We start from the raw sequence: 18,038 nt of genomic DNA, 5'->3' as shown, positions 1-18,038 counted from the left end.
TATCAACTGATTGGTTACCAACAATCTTCAAAATATCTTATTTTTATGTTCAGCAGAAGAAAGAGGGGTGAGGTTGAGTAAATGATGACAGTAGCCTACTATTTTCATTTTTGGGTGAATTATCCCTTAAGGGATGCTGTAGACACAATAAGAAAAAAAAAAAAATTGAAAGAGAAAAAAAAGAAAATTCTGAAGATGCCTTTGATGTATTCAAAGAGAACATTAATCTCTTATGACAAGATAGCTGAAAGTTCCAATGAACCGTTTCTCGTGTTGTGTGTAATGCTACACTGCCACCGCTAGATGTCAGTAGAATCAACAGTTCCGCATCAGCGCTCAGTCTCGTGAAGACAGTCCTGCATGATCCTGTCAGCGCGCGACTCACACTCAGACTGATCGCTCATGAGGACAAGCAGCGTTCCTCAATTATCCACAAATACACATCTGTGGAAACTCTATTACACCCTGACAGGTGGTGAGTAGTAATTCAACATTTGCCTGTCCGCTGCGTTTAATTTCGTTTAATATCAAATTTTCAGAAAATGTATTTCATATTTTATTAAATTTGTTCGTTTGTAGGTCTTTCAAGTTCATAGTCTTAAATGACAGTCTAATTGTTCCTTCATCTTAAATCAAATCTCTCGCTAATGCCAGGTGTAGTCTTGATTAATTCAATTTTGAATGAGCATATTCAGCTGCTCAGTTCAAAGAATTATCCTCCATTCATAGTCAGTAATGTTGTTGATGGTCTTTTTTTCCATTAATGTCACATGATTATTGTCATGTGTTTTAAATGTTATAGGCTATAGGCTATATTTACACAATTTATTATTTACGATATGAAGGATATTTTCCCCTGGACAATAGCAGTGTAAAATTACAGTGTTAATCGTTTTTTTTTCATGCAATATTTACACAAAATTTTGTAAAACATTCAGTCTCATGCTTCGAAATAATATTTGATACAAACTTTTTTAATTAAGTAAACTGGTAACATTTTATTTTACAGTCCTGTTCCGCATGTACATATATGTACTTATTATTGGAATTACAATAACTGGATTATAACTAGGCACTAACCCTGAACGGTTACACTTTATTTTAAGGTGTCTTTGTTACACTAACTATACTTTTAAGTATTAAGTAATATTGAGTAACTACGTACCTACAATAGGGTTAGGATTAGGTTTGGTTCGGTTCGGTTTAGGGTTAGTTGCATGTAATTATGGACAATTTATAGTTATTACTATAGTAACCACATGCAACATAAGTAACAATGACACTGTAAAATAAAGTGTTACCCATTTTATTTTAAGGTGTCAGTATTACAGTGTATTATGAATTTAAGTACTGTGTAATAACAATTAACCACATGTACTTACTATAGGGTTAGGGTTAGGATTGAGGTTTGGTTTAAGGTTAGCCGCATGTAATTATGCATAATTTATAGTTATTTCTACAGTAACTACATGTAATGTGTAACAAGGGCACTAAAATAAAGTGTTACCAAGTAAAGTGTAACCAGGAAAATATTTAAAATAATTGTATTTATATATAATTTAGAAGCATGATACTTAAGTACTGTAAATTAAATTGGCATGCCCTGTCTAGATAACCAGAAAATCTGTATTTTGTCTTCTCATGTCAGTGGCCAACCAGTGAACAAATTCAAAAGCCCAAAGGCCTCTCTATGGTTCCTAGTCACTCTCTGATCATGGGGAACGGTTCGATCAAAGCTCCTCGGCTAGAGGAGACCTGCCTGTCCTCCGGTATAAAAGAAGCCCCTGTTTGGGAATCTTTGGAGCCCCTGAAGATGAGGATCGCCCATCTGGAGGAAGAGTTGGCACGGAGGGACCAGGACTTCCGTGCACAGGAGAAGCGGTTACAGAGCCTTCAAAGGGAACTAGAGGCAAAAGTATCCCAGATCGATAAGCTCCAGGATGCCATCGGGTATAACAGCCTCGGGCGCTCCCCGCCGGCTCCACTGAGGCACAGCCGCAGACTTCTGAGTGTGATCAACCAGGGCTCCACACGCTTTCACAGGGTGGCTGTGGAGGTGCATCGACGCCTCAAAGCTAAGGAGGGCGTTTCAGCCGAACCTACATCGAGGCACTTCTGTCATGACCACAGGGTCCATCACATCTCCACTGAGAGACCTCACATCCGCAAAGACTCCAGGTGAGTGTGCGGAAACTGACTGCACCACTGGATTGTTTGTTTCATTATGGAGTCACTGGAATACTGACTCCCCTGGAAAGGTGGAGATAGGAGTAAGGTTTAGCTAAGCCTTTGTAGTGTCTCCAACCCCAGAGCGGGCTTGAAAGCCTTGATTTCCATAACACACTCTGAAGGGGATGGAGTGGCTAAAGAGAACACAAACCGTGGGCTATTTGTATGCATGGACAGGAATCATTACTGTTTTAATTAAACACGCTCTTGATGGCAGTCTACAAATCTCCAGCACTAATTCATTCATAAGATCCATTTGAGGACAGTAGAGTTTCAGATGTGATAATGAGAATCAGCCATAGGATAGTCCTGAAGACAAAAAAGCATCTGAAACTGACATGTACAATGTAGACGTGTGCCCAAGTCAAGAGTTTTCAGCTTTGTTATGCCACAGGAAGTACATTTACATTTACATGTATGCATTTGGCAGACGCTTTTATCCAAAGCGACTTACATTGCATTTCAGGGTGTACATTTTACATTCTTATCAGTTCTTTTGTACTAAAGTAAATTTATCTTTATTAAAAGTAAAAAAAAATCTAAAGTAAATTTATCCAAGAATTAAAATACCCCACATTAAGTCTATTTACACATTTATACATTATACATATAATTCCAAACTCTTATACAGTTGTTTTTCTGTCAAAAACACCATTAAGTATAAAAAATTGCCCATATTTTATATTTATGTACTGCATTCCAAGTCATATGATGGCTTTGTGTGAGGCACAGACCATAACTGAGTAAGAATGAATAGGAATTGTTCTTTCTTAATTTCTCACTGATCATCTTCCCCTCCGCCTTATCATGTAGTTTCGTTTCTAAATTAAACATGCGCTGCCATATAATATTTAGACATTCTTGCACCAGATTTGAATGTTTTACTTAAGATTTCAGTTTAGTCTGTTCCTCACACAAAGGTTGAGAACACTTGAAATGTAAAGCATGTATCATAGCGCTTTATACAATACAGATTGTTTCAAAGCAGCTTTTTTGTGATAAACAGGAAAAAAACAATCAATGATGCAAACTTCATCAAATATGAGCAAATTCTAATTCTGCTTTAAAGCAGCCCTAAAAAGACAATAGTGTCATTATTGAGCTGAATTCAGTTCAGTGTTGATTCAGTTCAGTCCAATAACTGTAAAGTTCACCAAATATTAAATGAGTTAAAGTCAGATATAAGCAGCTCTACAGAAGACAACAGTGTCGTTATTGAGTCAGTTCAGTGTTGATTCAGTTCAGTTCAATAACAATTTCGATGTTGCAAAATTCGTAAATTATGAAACAGTCAATCATGAATTTAGATAGATAGATAGATAGATAGATAGATAGATAGATAGATAGATAGATAGATAGATAGATAGATAGATAGATAGATAGATAGATGGATGAAGTGTTGGGGTTTTTATTCTCCAAACTCTTTTTGCTTCATTTCCTGTAGCACTAAGAAACTGATCAATGAAGCCATCATGAACAATGACTTTCTGAAGAAGCTGGAGCCTCAGCACACTCGCGAGATGGTGGACTGCATGTACGAGAAGATCTACCCTGCTGAGCAGCTGGTTATTCAGGAAGGAGAGCCGGGGAACTTCCTCTATGTGCTTGCTGGTAAACTCCAGATGTTTTTGTTACCTGCTTTTCATACTTTCGTATTTTTGAAATCAAAATATTTCACTGTACTCCACTGTATCTGTGTTTAGAGGGTTTATTAGAGGTCATTCAAAATGGAAAGCTCCTGGGTCAGATGCGTCCTGGGACGGCCTTCGGAGAGTTGGCCATTCTCTATAACTGTAAAAGAACAGCCACAGTCAAAGGTGTGTGTGTGTTCCTGTTTTGGTGTATTTTTGTACAATAGTAGCAAGTAAAAAAAAGTATTTTTATTTTATTTTTATGGACTGAACTATTCCTTTAAAGATCAATAAGTAAAAATTATGTCATCTTTTATTATCATCAAAAATATCAAATGTTTGTTTTTGCAATGAAAGTCAATGTGGTCTAGTGTTGTTTAGGACCACAAAGTCTATGGACAAAAACAATAACAATCTTCAAAATTGTTATCAATAAAATTAACAAATTCATAACAATAACAAACAAAAAAACAATCTTCAAAATATCTTCTGTTGTGCTTTTAACGATCCTTTTAAGAATACTAATAAATCTGGCTAAATGTGAGTGTAGTTCATAATGTTTAAAACATCAAAACTTCATATAGATGTACTCATGTTTTGATCTTTTAGCATATGTGCCTTGTAGACTGGTTGTGTGTATTGCGATGCTGCGGTGATACTGGTTGAAAAGCTGCTGTAATGATGTTAATAAATATTGCAATGTCAATGTAATAATTAAATCCTCATTTATTTATTTTTTCAGTGAAATTATTTTGTTTCCGTTACCTAAAAACTGATAGGTGCATTTAAAAAAATAAAACATTTACTTTACTTAATACAAAGTCCAAAGCATTACATTTGGATTCAGTCTGTAAAAAATTGGGTTATATCAAACTTGACCTTTTTTTTCTATTATTGTTGACCCAGTTTTATTGTAAACATTGGATTTGTGTCATAGTTATAGATTTGTGAAGTGGAACTGATGGTGATTGCATTTCATTAGCTGTGACTCAGTCCCACATCTGGGCTCTGGACCGGCAGACGTTCCAGACTATCATGATGAGATCCACTCAGGCCAGACATGAGGAATACTTCAGCTTCCTGCGCAGGTACATTCATGCCACTAACATTTGTGCATATTTATCAGTTGCCAACTTCACACACACACACTAACAAACACACACTTCTCTGCTTGGCTGCTTCAAAACACATTCAGTGCTTATTTAAATGCGTATTGTAGACCTAGTCACAAATGCGTATCTGTGCATCATAAATTGATGTAAAAATGTAACTGTTAAAGTAATGTTGGTTGGCGCAAGGGTTGAATTTAGATGGGTGTTATAATGAAGAATTTCTGTCCTTATTTTTTTGTGCACCTTTTAACATAATTATTACGGATTCGAGTGCATGCTGTTTACCTTCAATGCTGATTAAACATATTGCTAAATGTTTTTTTTTAGTGTGTCTTTGTTGAAGGATCTACCAGAGGAGAAACTTGCCAAAATAATTGACTGTCTAGAAGTTGTAAGTTTTCAGCATTTTATTGTGTCTATAGCATCGTCATTTGTTGGTAAAGCATATTTATTTCTGAAATTAAATAAAACCAAATCATATTCATGTTTCAATCTTTTTTAGGATTATTTTGACAAAGGAGAGTACATTATTTGTGAGGGCGAGGAAGGAAACACTTTCTTTATCATTGCTAAAGGAGAGGTATGCATTATTGCATTAAGTATTCATTTATATATAATCCATTAAATATTATTTTATTTTTTATTTCAATATTGTAGCATTGTGCAATCTATCTGCTTTGCCAACATGAATATGACATGTTGTCAGCAGACACACGGCCCATAGAAGCCACAATGAACTAGTGCTTAATGAACTAGTTTCCTCCATTCTGAGACTGGGGGCCACTTCCAGGTCCCTCCTGGAGCCATGCCGTGGAGTCTGTTCTTCCCTGATCCGGTAGAAGTGTGCTGGCTCATCCACCTTATCATGGAGCCATCTCCCACGCTGGTCCCCACCCCTGAACTTTTCCTAGAGACTTCTCTAGATTATCCTATTCTCTCTGGTCACCTGCCCACTCCGTTGTCCCCATCACCATTGCTGGCTCCGTCCAGTACCCAGGACTCACTTGCTCCACTGGTTTCGCGCAGCTCCTTGGCTCCGCCCCCACCGCAGATTCCCACCAAGGCCTCCAGGCCCATGACTCGACCTCGGCCTGTCAGCCCGTCGGCTCCACCGGGTTCCTCCTTCCTTCTGGCTCAGCTTTGGTCCTCTCTCTCTCGGGTCTCTCCGCATTCTGCCAAGCCCCCATTGTTGCCTTGGTCCCTTAAGCCGTCTTCCAGCCCTGCGATCGGGTCCATCGGCCCTTCAGTTATGCTGGGGTCTCCATCTTGCCAAGCTCCGCCTCCGTCAGTCGGCACCTAGGCTCTGTCCATGAAACCCAACACAGCTCTGCCTTGACTCCTCCCTCCGCCAACTCCGCCATGGTGATCCCTTCGATCATCTTTCCTTTCCTTCGCCCGCCCCTCGTCTTCCTCCTAAACCCTCTCCCTGGGTTCTGTCAACCTTCTGTCAGGGTTCTGTGTAGTTTTATTGTGTTTCTTTTCATGTGTCTTGTTTTCTTCTGTATCATTTTTAGCGTTTTTCATGACCTCAATTACTCCCCGTTTGTTTATATAGTTACTCATTATTGTCAACTGTGTCTCGTTTATTTAAACCGCTGGTTCTGTTCAGTTCTTTGTTGGTTCACATCTAATGTTACGGTTGGTAGTGGTATTGTCCTTTGTGTATTCAACTGATGTACGTATTTATTAAAAGTATCTTTAATTGATAGTCTGCATCACGCATCTTCTGAATATCACTGCGTATGGGACAGTAAGGAGATTTTAGATGTATGACGGTAATTCCAATTGTGATGGCGGTGAGTTTTCTTAGTCATACAAACAAGAAGTAAAATGTACAGTAAGATGTTTTTGTGTGTTCTTTTCCAGGTGTCTGTAACACAGACTACAGAGGGCTTTTCAGAACCACAGGAGATTAAGACTCTTGGAGTGGGTGACTACTTTGGGGAAAAGGCTCTCATAAGGTTTGGAGAGTATATCATTTTGAAGTGTTTTTTACAATATTGAACACAACCAACAATGACTCCTTTGTGACTGTGGACGTCCTGTAGGCCAGGAAAAAGACTAATTACATATCTCTACAATGTCCACACATTGTTTGCTAAGAGCTGTAAGAAACAGAGATTCTGTGGATGTGGGAGGTGGAATGTCAGTCATCTGAAAAGATGTTCATTCTCAATGTACCATTGTTGAAGAGCACACTCAGCACTGAAACAACCACAGAGATGCTCGCATAGGCTACTTAGACACATATTCACTAATTTGTTATAATGATTTAGATTCATTTAAAGCTGAGATGAAACTGAAATCTCCAAACTGGCACAACATCATTACATGTCTTATAATTCCATTTCAGTGAGGATGTCCGCTCGGCTAATATCATTGCAAAGGAAAATGACACACAGTGTTTGGTGGTGGATAGAGAGTAAGTGATGATTCTTCCACTAACAAGTAGGGTTGTCACCATATCATAATTTGATTATCACACATATCGTAAGTTGTCAATACCAATTTTGATACCACGGGGGAAAAAAATAATATATCATTAAACATCCTGTGTTATTTAAAAAAAAAATCTCAGCAAAATGTCTTAATTAGGTATATCTTGTTTCAGATTTTTTAAATAATTATCAAAGAAAACAGTTTATTTTACAGTAATAAAATAAAAGAACAAAAAAACAAATAACTAGAAACATAACAAATAAAACAATAGAAGAGAGATTTAAATTAAGTGGAAAATACAAATCAAATGTAATCAAATTAAAAATAATAAATATATAATAATACATAATACATAATAATAAAATGATCAAAATAAAAAGATGAAATTGTCATTGTTATAACTCTATTGGATACATGCCACTAATAAATTGGTGGTTGTCTGGCATAACTTTAAAATGATTATTTGATAGATTTTTACAGCTTTTAAATTAGTCTTAATTATTAGGAATCACTGACCAACCTTTTTATTTTAATATAGACTACTTCTACATCCCTACTAACAACATACAATGAAAAGAAATTGTTATAGGATTTACTTTGAAACAATTTTCCCTCAGGAATTGAAAGTAAATTTTACGAAAAATTACAAAGAAATAAAAAAAAAACATTGAATTAAACTGTAATCTTTGTTTTATTTACAACTTTGAAACATACTTTTTTACAGCATACTATTATTCTACCTATGACTAAAACGGTTACTATCACTGTCTCTGGATTTGTAAACAGTAACTTCAATCAGATGGTGGGAACCTACGAGGAGCTGCAAGCCTATCTGAGGGAGTATGTGGAGCAGCTTTCTCTGAGTGATGAGATGAGGAACGCCATGTAAGAACACACCTAATGGAAACAGACACGGCTAACTACTGTAGGCGTACTCCATTCCTGTATGTGACAGTCAACAATCATTTCCCCACAGGCCTCAGTCGCCTCTTTACGAACGCTCTCCAGAGGCAGCAGAGTTCAGGAGGCTGAAGGAGAAGGCAGCTGGTTTGTCCAGTTACTCATTCATGAAAGAACTTCGAGTAGTGGCCACACTAGGGATGGGAGGCTTTGGACGAGTGGAGCTGGTTAGATTTCATTTATACAGCATACATATCACTCTGATGCATGAATATATCTAGTCAAAAGTTTTGCACCAATGGCATGTAGTAAAAAAAAAAGAAGTGTTTTATATTGTTTATTGCATGCATTTTATGTCTTAGGTCAAGCTTAAAGATTCAGAAGATACTGCGTTTGCTTTAAAGTGTATTAAGAAAAAGCACATTGTGGACACCAGGCAGCAGGAGCACATCTATTCAGAAAAGGACATCCTCCAACAGACCCGTTCTAACTTTATTGTCAGGTCAGTCTAATGAGCATATCTGTCCTGCCGCATACTGACATATTGTAATTGGAGAAGTGTAAACACACAGGAATAATACTACAATTTAGATTCATGTAATCCTCAAGAGTGATGAAGGTTTCTGTACACAGATTGGGCTCAAGAACTACAGTAGACTTAAGTTCCCCCTGAAGGCCACTAAATGAATTAATTAGTTAATCAATATGATGGACTGAATGAATGGCTTGCTGCTAGAACGCAAGACCGGTGGGAGATACGTAGGTAAACAGACTGTTGTTTGCTGTTTGTTAATTTAGGTCTGATGGATGAACTTGCTCTTCGATTAGACTTGTTTATTAGATAATGTTGTCAATTATTATAAGACTTTCCGGTGTTTTGGAAGCTGGCAACTTTGATATTTACTTCAGTCACTGTCACTAGGGCTACAGACACTATCTATGGCTATCATAGCTGTACATAGAAAATGGTCTTAACTTTGATTATCTGTTCATACATGGGTCAATAACATGATGCTAATTTTTTGTTTGTCAGGATTTATTAATTTACTCAAAAAAACATAAAACATGTTGTTCATCATACATACAATGACATAAACACACTTTTAACAAATAGTATACAAATATTTTTATATAATTTTTTTGTATATAAATTCTAAAATGTCTAATTAAAAGGATGATTTTCTTTTTTAAATAAAACCTTGAGTAGTTTGGCATTATAATTTATTATTATTTATTGATTACTATTGATTTCATATTATTGATTATTATTCCTGAAAGCAATTAAGCAGTATTGTTCAAGTTGTATAAATAGTTTTGGTTATTTTTTTATTGTTTGCCAAATCTGACGTTACATTTTTTTATTTTTATAAAAATGCCTATGATGGTCACACCATATTTTAGAGCCATTAAAATAAACTTGTTGAGAATGATATAAAAGCTTTCAACACGTCAACTGGTACATTTCTACAAACTTGGCACATTTTAAACCAAAAGATTTGTCCTTTTCTTCATCTTTTTTTTCCACAAGATTGGAACTGCTGAGTGTGCTTAATGCATTCAATCTGCATTCAATCTAACTATTTAAATCTACACATTCAACCTGAAATTTGTCGTTTAGCAGACACTTTATCCAAAGCGACTGGAGGCCACAGTGGTGTCAGAGCTCAGTAACCTGCTCCATTCCTTCAAACAATGTGGTGGAGCGGACAGAGTCATACTGACACGACATTTGTCTTATATCTGTCACAGTGGTCTCAGTGCCATTGTGCTTTTCATCTGTATCAGAAAAGGGGCTTCTACTTTGCATGTTCCTAGGAAACTCCTCAGGGAATTTCAAACCATGCTTATATTCCTGTCTGAGTGTGTGCTCTAGCTCATTTTATTGCCTCTCTGGCATTTGTAGACGAAAAGCTAGCACAGCTTTACATGCAAGTCTAGTTCTCTATGAAAGCTAGCAGTAAGAAATGCTAAAGAGACACTAATCGAGTGTGTCAGGCTGCCCTTGTGTGTTTCAGGTTGTTCCGGACGTTCCGGGATGATAAGTATGTTTACATGCTGCTTGAGGTTTGCTTGGGAGGAGAGCTGTGGAGCGTGCTAAGGGACATGTGAGTGTAGGTTGTTTTGACACTGTGCATATTGCATATCACAGCCCACCATCTTTGATATACATTTATTCTGATCACATAGACAGTTATTACTGACTTATCGCTGATTGATACATAGCTGCTAATAGATGTAGAATACGCAAGTCTCTTAATTTAGGACGTCATGATGTTTTTGATTTCATTTAGGAGTTGCTTTGACGAGCACACTGCCCGGTTCTGTACTGGATGTGTGCTGGAAGCTTTCGATTACCTGCACGGCAGAGGCATCGTGTACCGAGACCTGAAGCCAGAGAATCTTCTTCTGGACGGGGAAGGCTATGTCAAAATGGTCATTTTACATACATCACTAAAACCATGGTGAAAAGTCCAAAAGTCTGAGGCCCCATTAAAAAAATGTTTTAATGTGGTAATAAAAATGAAAGCAAAAAAAAAAAAAAAAAATGTAACATGAATAAGAATTATTTCCGATTTTTCACTATTTCAAGGCCTCGGAGCCAGTGATGGTCTTATTATCGGGATATACGAGGATCCGTGGCTCTAGGGTCGTTGGAGAAAGCATAACAGTGTATAAACTGAATAATACCTGTCACACAATTGTCTGTGACCTCTTTTTTTCAGTTTAAACTCTAAAAAATAAATTAATCCAAAACGAACGTTTAAGAGCAAGCATGTTGAAGATTAGCCGATGGGCTGTCGATTCATAAAATAAGCAGTTTTCCAAAAAAAAAATTCAACGGCCTCTGCGTACCACAGCGTTTTTTTTTTTTTTTGCTAACCTTGCAGGCTTGCCTTTAAAGTTGCTTTGTCGCTATTCTACTAATTTGTAACTAATCATGATTCACGTGACAGTACAGATGGTAAGATGTTTTAACTTCTATTGAAAAACAAGATTCTCTTTGGATCATTCTCAAATAATTCTGGAGAACATTATCATCAGGTTTTACAAAACAAACAAAAATATATATATATATTTTCAATTAAACATTTCAAGCAGATATGATCATATATCTTGTGATTATTTGTAATACAATAATTTTCACTAGTGGTCTCAGACTTTTGTACCTCACAGGAGTCTGGAATATGTAGCGATATCTCAGACTTACACTGAGCATCCTTATTTTTTGCGCTGTTTTTTTTTTTTTTTCAGACTGATTTTGGCTTTGCAAAAAAGATCGGACTAGGTAAGAAGACTTGGACGTTCTGTGGCACTCCTGAGTATGTGGCTCCTGAGGTCATCATGAATAAGGGTCATGACTTTGGAGCTGACTGCTGGTCCATGGGCATCCTCATCTTTGAGCTGCTAATGGGCAGGTAATCATGTGTGTTTCATATCATGTGTTTCATCCACCAAACGCTTCCACAGGACTGAGTTCCCAAGGACTTCCCAAAAATGGGAATATTGAAAAAAATAGAAAATTTTGAAGCAACTTCTGGTTCAACCAATGCTGGGACGGACAAACAATGGAAAGTGTTTAGTAGAAATAATCAGTTTTGCAAATCCATTTGGTGCCACTAGTGGCGCAGAAATTACACATTTCACCTTTAAAGAGCACAGATTTCCCAGACCTTCAGAGAATCGGTTCTGTTGCTGAATTGGCACGGCCTTCCTTGTGCCTCTGCCAATACTCTCTGCACCATGTTCAACATCCGATTTATAAAGGGCAGGGCTCTCTTGACCAGAGCAAACGGTCCTCGAGTGAGATTAGCCATCATGGCTTTCACTGTGTACTTCAGTCAGCATCACCATGACAACAGAGTATTGAGGATGGGACTATGTAATTTATGCAGTTGCAGTGTGATTAACCAGCTGGATGAAATCTTTATGATGTAATCCACATGAAGTTTACATCTTCTCAAAGCTTACTGGTGCATACTGATAGCTGAACTCATTTATTTAGATTATTGTGCACAGTTGCGTTATGCATTTTTTGTGACATTAATCATGTATTGTTTAACTCTTAATTGTTTAAGTGAAATACATTTGACCTAAAGACCATTTGCCTTATGGTTTAATTTGAGCAGTTTTAGTGGCTTAAATTATGATAAATGACCTTTGAGTGTGTTTGAAATATAACATCTCCCACACGACTGTCAGCCCTCCATTCACAGGCTCTGATCCGATCAGGATCTACACTATGGTTCTTCATGGGATAGAGAAGGTGGACATTCCCAAGAGGATCAGCAAGCGTCCAGAGGATCTCATACGGAGACTTTGCAAGTATGTTTCTCTCGTTTTGAGACTTTTTTCAAACTCATCTCAAATATGCAGCAGTTCACTGATCAGAGGTTTTGTAAACACTGTAAATACTGTGCATTTCTTTTGAAAGTGTTGTCATGTATTTAAATATATTTCTAATGATAAAGTTGCAAGATTACATTTAATATTATATTAACTTTAAATGTAATATCAAACCTTATAATCAAGTACTTTGCATGTGCTTTTGTATGTTAGTCAACCCATCAAAATAAGTGTGCTTCTTTAAAGCACAACAAATGATTATAAAAGTATGATTTAAAATGTAAAGTAAAACATTTAATATGCCATTTTTACAAAGTGCACTTTTTAAAAGTGTATTTAAGTGTGTTAAGAAGACATTTTGTCATAAAAGAGCTAATTTAAGTGGCAAGTTATAAGTACAGTTTCTTAAAAATATACTTTTTAAGATTTGAACTACACTACAAGTGCACATTCAGTACAATTAGGCACACATCTTTTTCATGCGAGTATTTATAAACCACATCCCTCTTTGTCCACCAATTTTAATTAATTCTTTCTGAGCTTCTCGCACTAGATTGCTAACTTGAAGCATACAGTATGTGCGATGCTGCCATAGAATTTGGCATAACATAGTCTTCTTGACTGGAGTGTGTTATTGATGCTTTTATATGCTGCCTATGTAGGGAGTTTACTAGATTTTGGAACAGAGCCTCTGTCATCACATGCTCCAGACATGCTTTCACTTCAGATTTGATGATCTGTACAGATTATATTCAAGAATGAAATAGGATTTGATGTTCACCGTGGTTCCAGCATGTCCTGATTTTGCCAAGTTAGACAGGTTCCTGGGTCAACATATTTTTGTAACTACATTCCTGTCCAAAAATGTAATCCTAACCATATCCCTACTTCTAAACCCAACCCTACCCATAACTTACAACCCTAAAATCAGAGGGAAATGGTAGGTGAACAACACTGATGTAGAAGCACCAAACCCTAACCCTAAACTTGACAAACTGTAAACTCGTTTCTCAAATCTGATTGGTTGATTAGAAGGTTTGTATCAGGATCAAAAATTAAGTTGCACTTGGTGAAATCAGATTCTGCATGTATCATGCATGTGTCAGTATCAATATGTCCCTGTCAATGTATGTTATATACAGAATATTCATTGCTGTGACTCTTTCTCTTGCTTGTGTGAGAACAGTCAGAAATTCACTCATCTTCCTCACTGTCTCCAGACTCAACCCAGCAGAACGGCTTGGGAATAAAAAGAATGGCATCATTGACATCAAGAAACACAAGTAGGTCAATTCACAAGTTCGCTTGATTGTATAATCATGTGGAAAATATAGGTAAACAGGTTAGGTGTGCTGCCCTTGGTTAAAGGACACTACAAGTGAACATTAAAGGGTTAGTTCACCCAAAAATGAAAATAATGTCATTAATGACTCACCCTCATGTCGTTCTAAGCCCGTAAGACCGTTCATCTTCGGAACACAGTTTAAGATATTTTAGATTTAGTCCGAGAGATTTCTGTCCCTCCATTGAAGCTGTATATACAGTATACTGTCCATGTCCATAAAGGTAATAAAAACATCATCAAAGTAGTCCATGTGACATCAGTGGGTTAGTTAGAAGTTTTTGAAGCATCGAAAATACTTTTTGGTCCAAAAATAACACAAAATAAGACTTTATTCAGCATTGTATTCTCTCCCGGGTCTGTTGTCAATCCTTCACAGTTACGCTGATGGCGTAAGACGCTGATGACGTGTTGTCTGGTGCGCCCGAGCTTCATTTATAGACTGAGGGAAACGCACGCTGTAAAAGTGTCTCATCCGCAACATGCACATTTACGCACCATTAAAAAAATTATATCCACGCAAACAATGTAGAATAGCTTGAATATAGCGTGCGTCTCCCTCAGACTGTAAACGAAGCTCGGGTGCACCAGATAATACGTCATCAGCGTCTTACGTCAGCAGCGTCACTGCGGAGTCCTGAACGCAGATTGACAACAGACCCGGGAGAGAATACAATGCTGAATAAAGTCTTATTTTGTGTTATTTTTGGACCAAAAAGTATTTTCGATGCTTCAAAAACTTCTAACTAACCCACTGATGTCACATGGACTACTTTGATGATGTTTTTATTACCTTTATGGACATGGACAGTATACTGTATATGCAGTTTCAATGGACGGACAGAAAGCTCTCGGACTAAATCTAAAATATCTTAAACTGTGTTCCGAAGATGAACGGTCTTACGGGCTTAGAACGACATGAGGGTGAGTCATTAATGACATTATTTTCATTTTTGGGTGAACTAACCCTTTAAATACAATTAAGCGTACTTATTTATTGAGTAAATAGTGACTTTTTTATATTTATTCCTTAAATGTTTTATACTCCAATGTTATGAATCCACCAATCCTGCCCATACATTATTATTAATAGGCCTATTAACTTTATTTGTCTCACTGTACACTGCAGGCCTTACACTCCCATATTCTCATGTAAGTGTTTCATTTTTCAGCATTAAAGAACATTAGACCCACCCGGGAGTAGACTGAACCACTGATCCATGTGTCTGATCACGGGTAGTGCATTGTTGAGTCCGCTCTTTTGTGTGTCACAGCACAATGGGTAGCTGAGCTAGCCTGCCAAATTAGCCTCAATGCATTCACAGGGGGAGCAATTAGTGACCAAAACGAGACGCACAGCTGTTGCCATCTTCCACAGAGCAGTGAAGCCGCAGACAGCAAGGTGAAGCGCTGGGCCCGTCCTTTAACTGTCACACAAGTGATAGCGCCTAAAATGCATGTGCACTGATGCTGCGCACTGGACCAATAACAATCAACTGGGACTCACCACACTTGTTATGTTACTAACTCTGTGTGTTTGTACTAAGAAGCTGTTGTTTTTATATTCATTATGCTTGAGTATTCTTGTCACGCAGGGGTGATTCAGGTAACGTACACACAAAGAGCTCAACATCATTTGTATTATGTCACTAAATTATGTTCAGAGCATTATGCAAATGAAGGCGCATGCTCTTGATACAGGCATGAATATGCATGTGCGGGTAACAATTTGTCGTCGGACGAGTGAGATCTGAGATATAAAACCGTTCAAAAGTCAGATCATTTTTACAAATAGCAAATACAACCCCCGAAGGACACGCTAAATTGATCAAAAGTGAAAGTGAGAACATTTATAATGTCTTTATACTGTTTCATTCAGCAGACCAGCATAGAATGATTTGTGACGGATCATGTGACTCTGAAGACTGGAGTAATGATGCTGAAAATTCAGCTTGCGTCACAGGAATAAATTACATTTTAAAATTTTGTAAAATACTGATGTATCTACAGTACCAGCCTTGGTGAGCTTCTTTCAAAAACATTCAAAAATCTTACCAACCCCTAACTTTTGAACAGTAGTGTATCTTCAGAATGTTATGGTCATATTATGAGGAATCAAAATGTTTGTCTGTAAAAATATACAGTAACTTTCATAATTCAAAATATCCTCCCCAGTCCAAAAAGACCATTAAACTGCAAACATGCAAAGAGGCTGTTATGAGGCAGTTAAAAACTATTGAGCTTGTGAATAAGTACTCATCTCATTTCACGTGTGAAGAGAGCGATTGCGTATGCCTCTTAAAGGAACCATACAGTAGCAAAAAAAAACATTTTCTAACAATAATAGTGGGGAAAGAAAAATAATAATGTACAATATTGAAACATTTTCTCACTACAAGGAAAGTGCCAGATGAGACTGAAGATGTGTGCAGATGCTGTCACCGTCCTGTGGAGGTTTAGTTTGTTCCATTGTTAATGTTTTCTCACAGGTGGTTTCAAGGCTTCAACTGGGAGGGACTCAGACGGCGGAAGCTGACGTCTCCTCTGAGGAGAGAGGTGATGCATCGCTCCAACAGATTTTAGGCTGTATCCCAAATCGCATACTCTCTTGAGTAGGTACTTATTTTGAATAAGCAAATACTTTGCGAACTCTAAAAAGTAAGTTATATGCAGAATGAATGCAATCCGGCCGTGCTGCATTCGCCATGGCATGTTGTCATTATCATGTCAGTTGTGTCGCTTCTCTACCATTCATAAATCCATTCCTCTCCCATGGCCTCATGGGATAGTGAAGTGTCCAACGTATGCACACTTCAAAATCCCGCCGAAAATAATAGGTCATCCAGGCTTTTTTTGCCTATAGTCTTTTATAAGTACTGAGAATTCGGACACACTACTTTTGTCACATAATTTTATTACTTACTATATAGTAGGGAAATTTGCAATTTAGGATGCAGCCAATGTTTTTACATATGTCTTGAGAAATGAAAGGCAGTTATCCTAAACTTGTGGTATTTTCCAGCTGAAAGGGCCTCTGGATCACAGCCATTTCGACATGTTTCCCCCTGAGCTTGAAGAGCCTCCAGATGAATTATCTGGCTGGGATAAAGACTTCTGAAAACAAGCCGTTTCTATGAGCATCGCTGTGCTCTCAACTGACTATTTTCAGACCGCTTCACTGACCAGTTTGCCTTTATAAGACGATCTAATATAAAGTGATGGTGGACAGTGTCTGGACTGGAGAAGTCTCAGTATTACCTCGATGTGCTTTATGGAGCATTGTGCAACCTACTGACTTGTTCAGATGGACAGGAATCTTGTTCTATCTCATTTTTAAGACCTAATATGGCATTAAGTCACTGACAGATCAGTCAGATGTGTTTGAATATGATTCATTTTGTAATCATTCAGCCGGAACTTTAAGTGCACAAATAATATTTGAAGAAGCTGCTTTTATACTCACTCCTGACCATTTTATTTTGGTGTAGAGTTGGATATGGCTTAAAACATGATGTTTTCAAGAGGAAAAAATGGATGTAATAAATAACATACATATTATACCATATTACTTTCTTTAAATTCTAACTTTATAATACTGACGATATTTTATGTACAGATATAAATAATTTATTTTCTGTTGTACTTATTGTGGTTTATCTAAATGAGTGTATTTCATTCTTTGGATCAGAGTCTAGATATTATGATAAAAACAACACTGTCATCTACTGGTAAAAATCTGCAAGTACAAGCAAGAGTGTCTTCACCAATGTGCTCACTCTGAGTAGCACTCAAAGTAATCAGTGTTCATAAAGGTTGTGCAGATGCATCACAGATTTAACATTAAATAGGATTTAACATAGTTGAATCGTGAATCACACAAAAAATCTTACCAAGTCAAATATCATCGCAAAATAAAAATGTATTAATTAATCAATTTAAATTAAGCACATTTTCCCACCAAACTAGATTATTGTAAAATGCATCCATGTAGCCTAATGTTTCCCTTTTGTCTAATTCTTAAAAGATAAAAGCGAGAAAAGA

General features: G+C 37.1%; 1 protein-coding gene across 2 annotated transcripts; it reads left to right on the top strand.

Annotated features, from left to right (window-relative positions):
• The first annotated feature begins 348 nt into the window (after window positions 1-348).
• Window positions 349-17,260, top strand: prkg2l (protein kinase cGMP-dependent 2, like). Of its 2 annotated transcripts, none has more exons than XR_013800234.1 (19): window positions 349-475; window positions 1,649-2,178; window positions 3,674-3,840; window positions 3,933-4,046; window positions 4,843-4,948; window positions 5,300-5,363; window positions 5,475-5,552; window positions 6,839-6,933; window positions 7,326-7,394; window positions 8,198-8,296; window positions 8,388-8,538; window positions 8,674-8,813; window positions 10,327-10,416; window positions 10,603-10,744; window positions 11,564-11,727; window positions 12,512-12,634; window positions 13,842-13,938; window positions 16,487-16,553; window positions 17,020-17,090. XR_013800234.1 is itself a non-coding variant. In XM_079635548.1 (19 exons), exons 2-19 carry the CDS (start codon window positions 1,691-1,693, stop codon window positions 17,113-17,115), a joined length of 2,316 nt encoding a protein of 771 aa, XP_079491674.1. In that variant the 5' UTR covers window positions 349-475; window positions 1,649-1,690; the 3' UTR covers window positions 17,116-17,260. The 2 variants fall into 2 exon arrangements, 1 of the variants encoding a protein (XP_079491674.1); XM_079635548.1 differs by having other exon boundaries at window positions 13,876-13,938; window positions 17,020-17,260.
• The last annotated feature ends 778 nt before the right edge of the window (window positions 17,261-18,038 follow it).

The sequence above is a fragment of the Phoxinus phoxinus genome (genome assembly GCF_949152265.1).
Source record: "Phoxinus phoxinus genome assembly, chromosome: 14".
Taxonomy (NCBI): Eukaryota; Metazoa; Chordata; class Actinopteri; order Cypriniformes; family Leuciscidae; genus Phoxinus; species Phoxinus phoxinus.
Note: the sequence above shows the minus strand (reverse complement) of the source record. Positions and strands in the feature narration are given on the sequence as shown.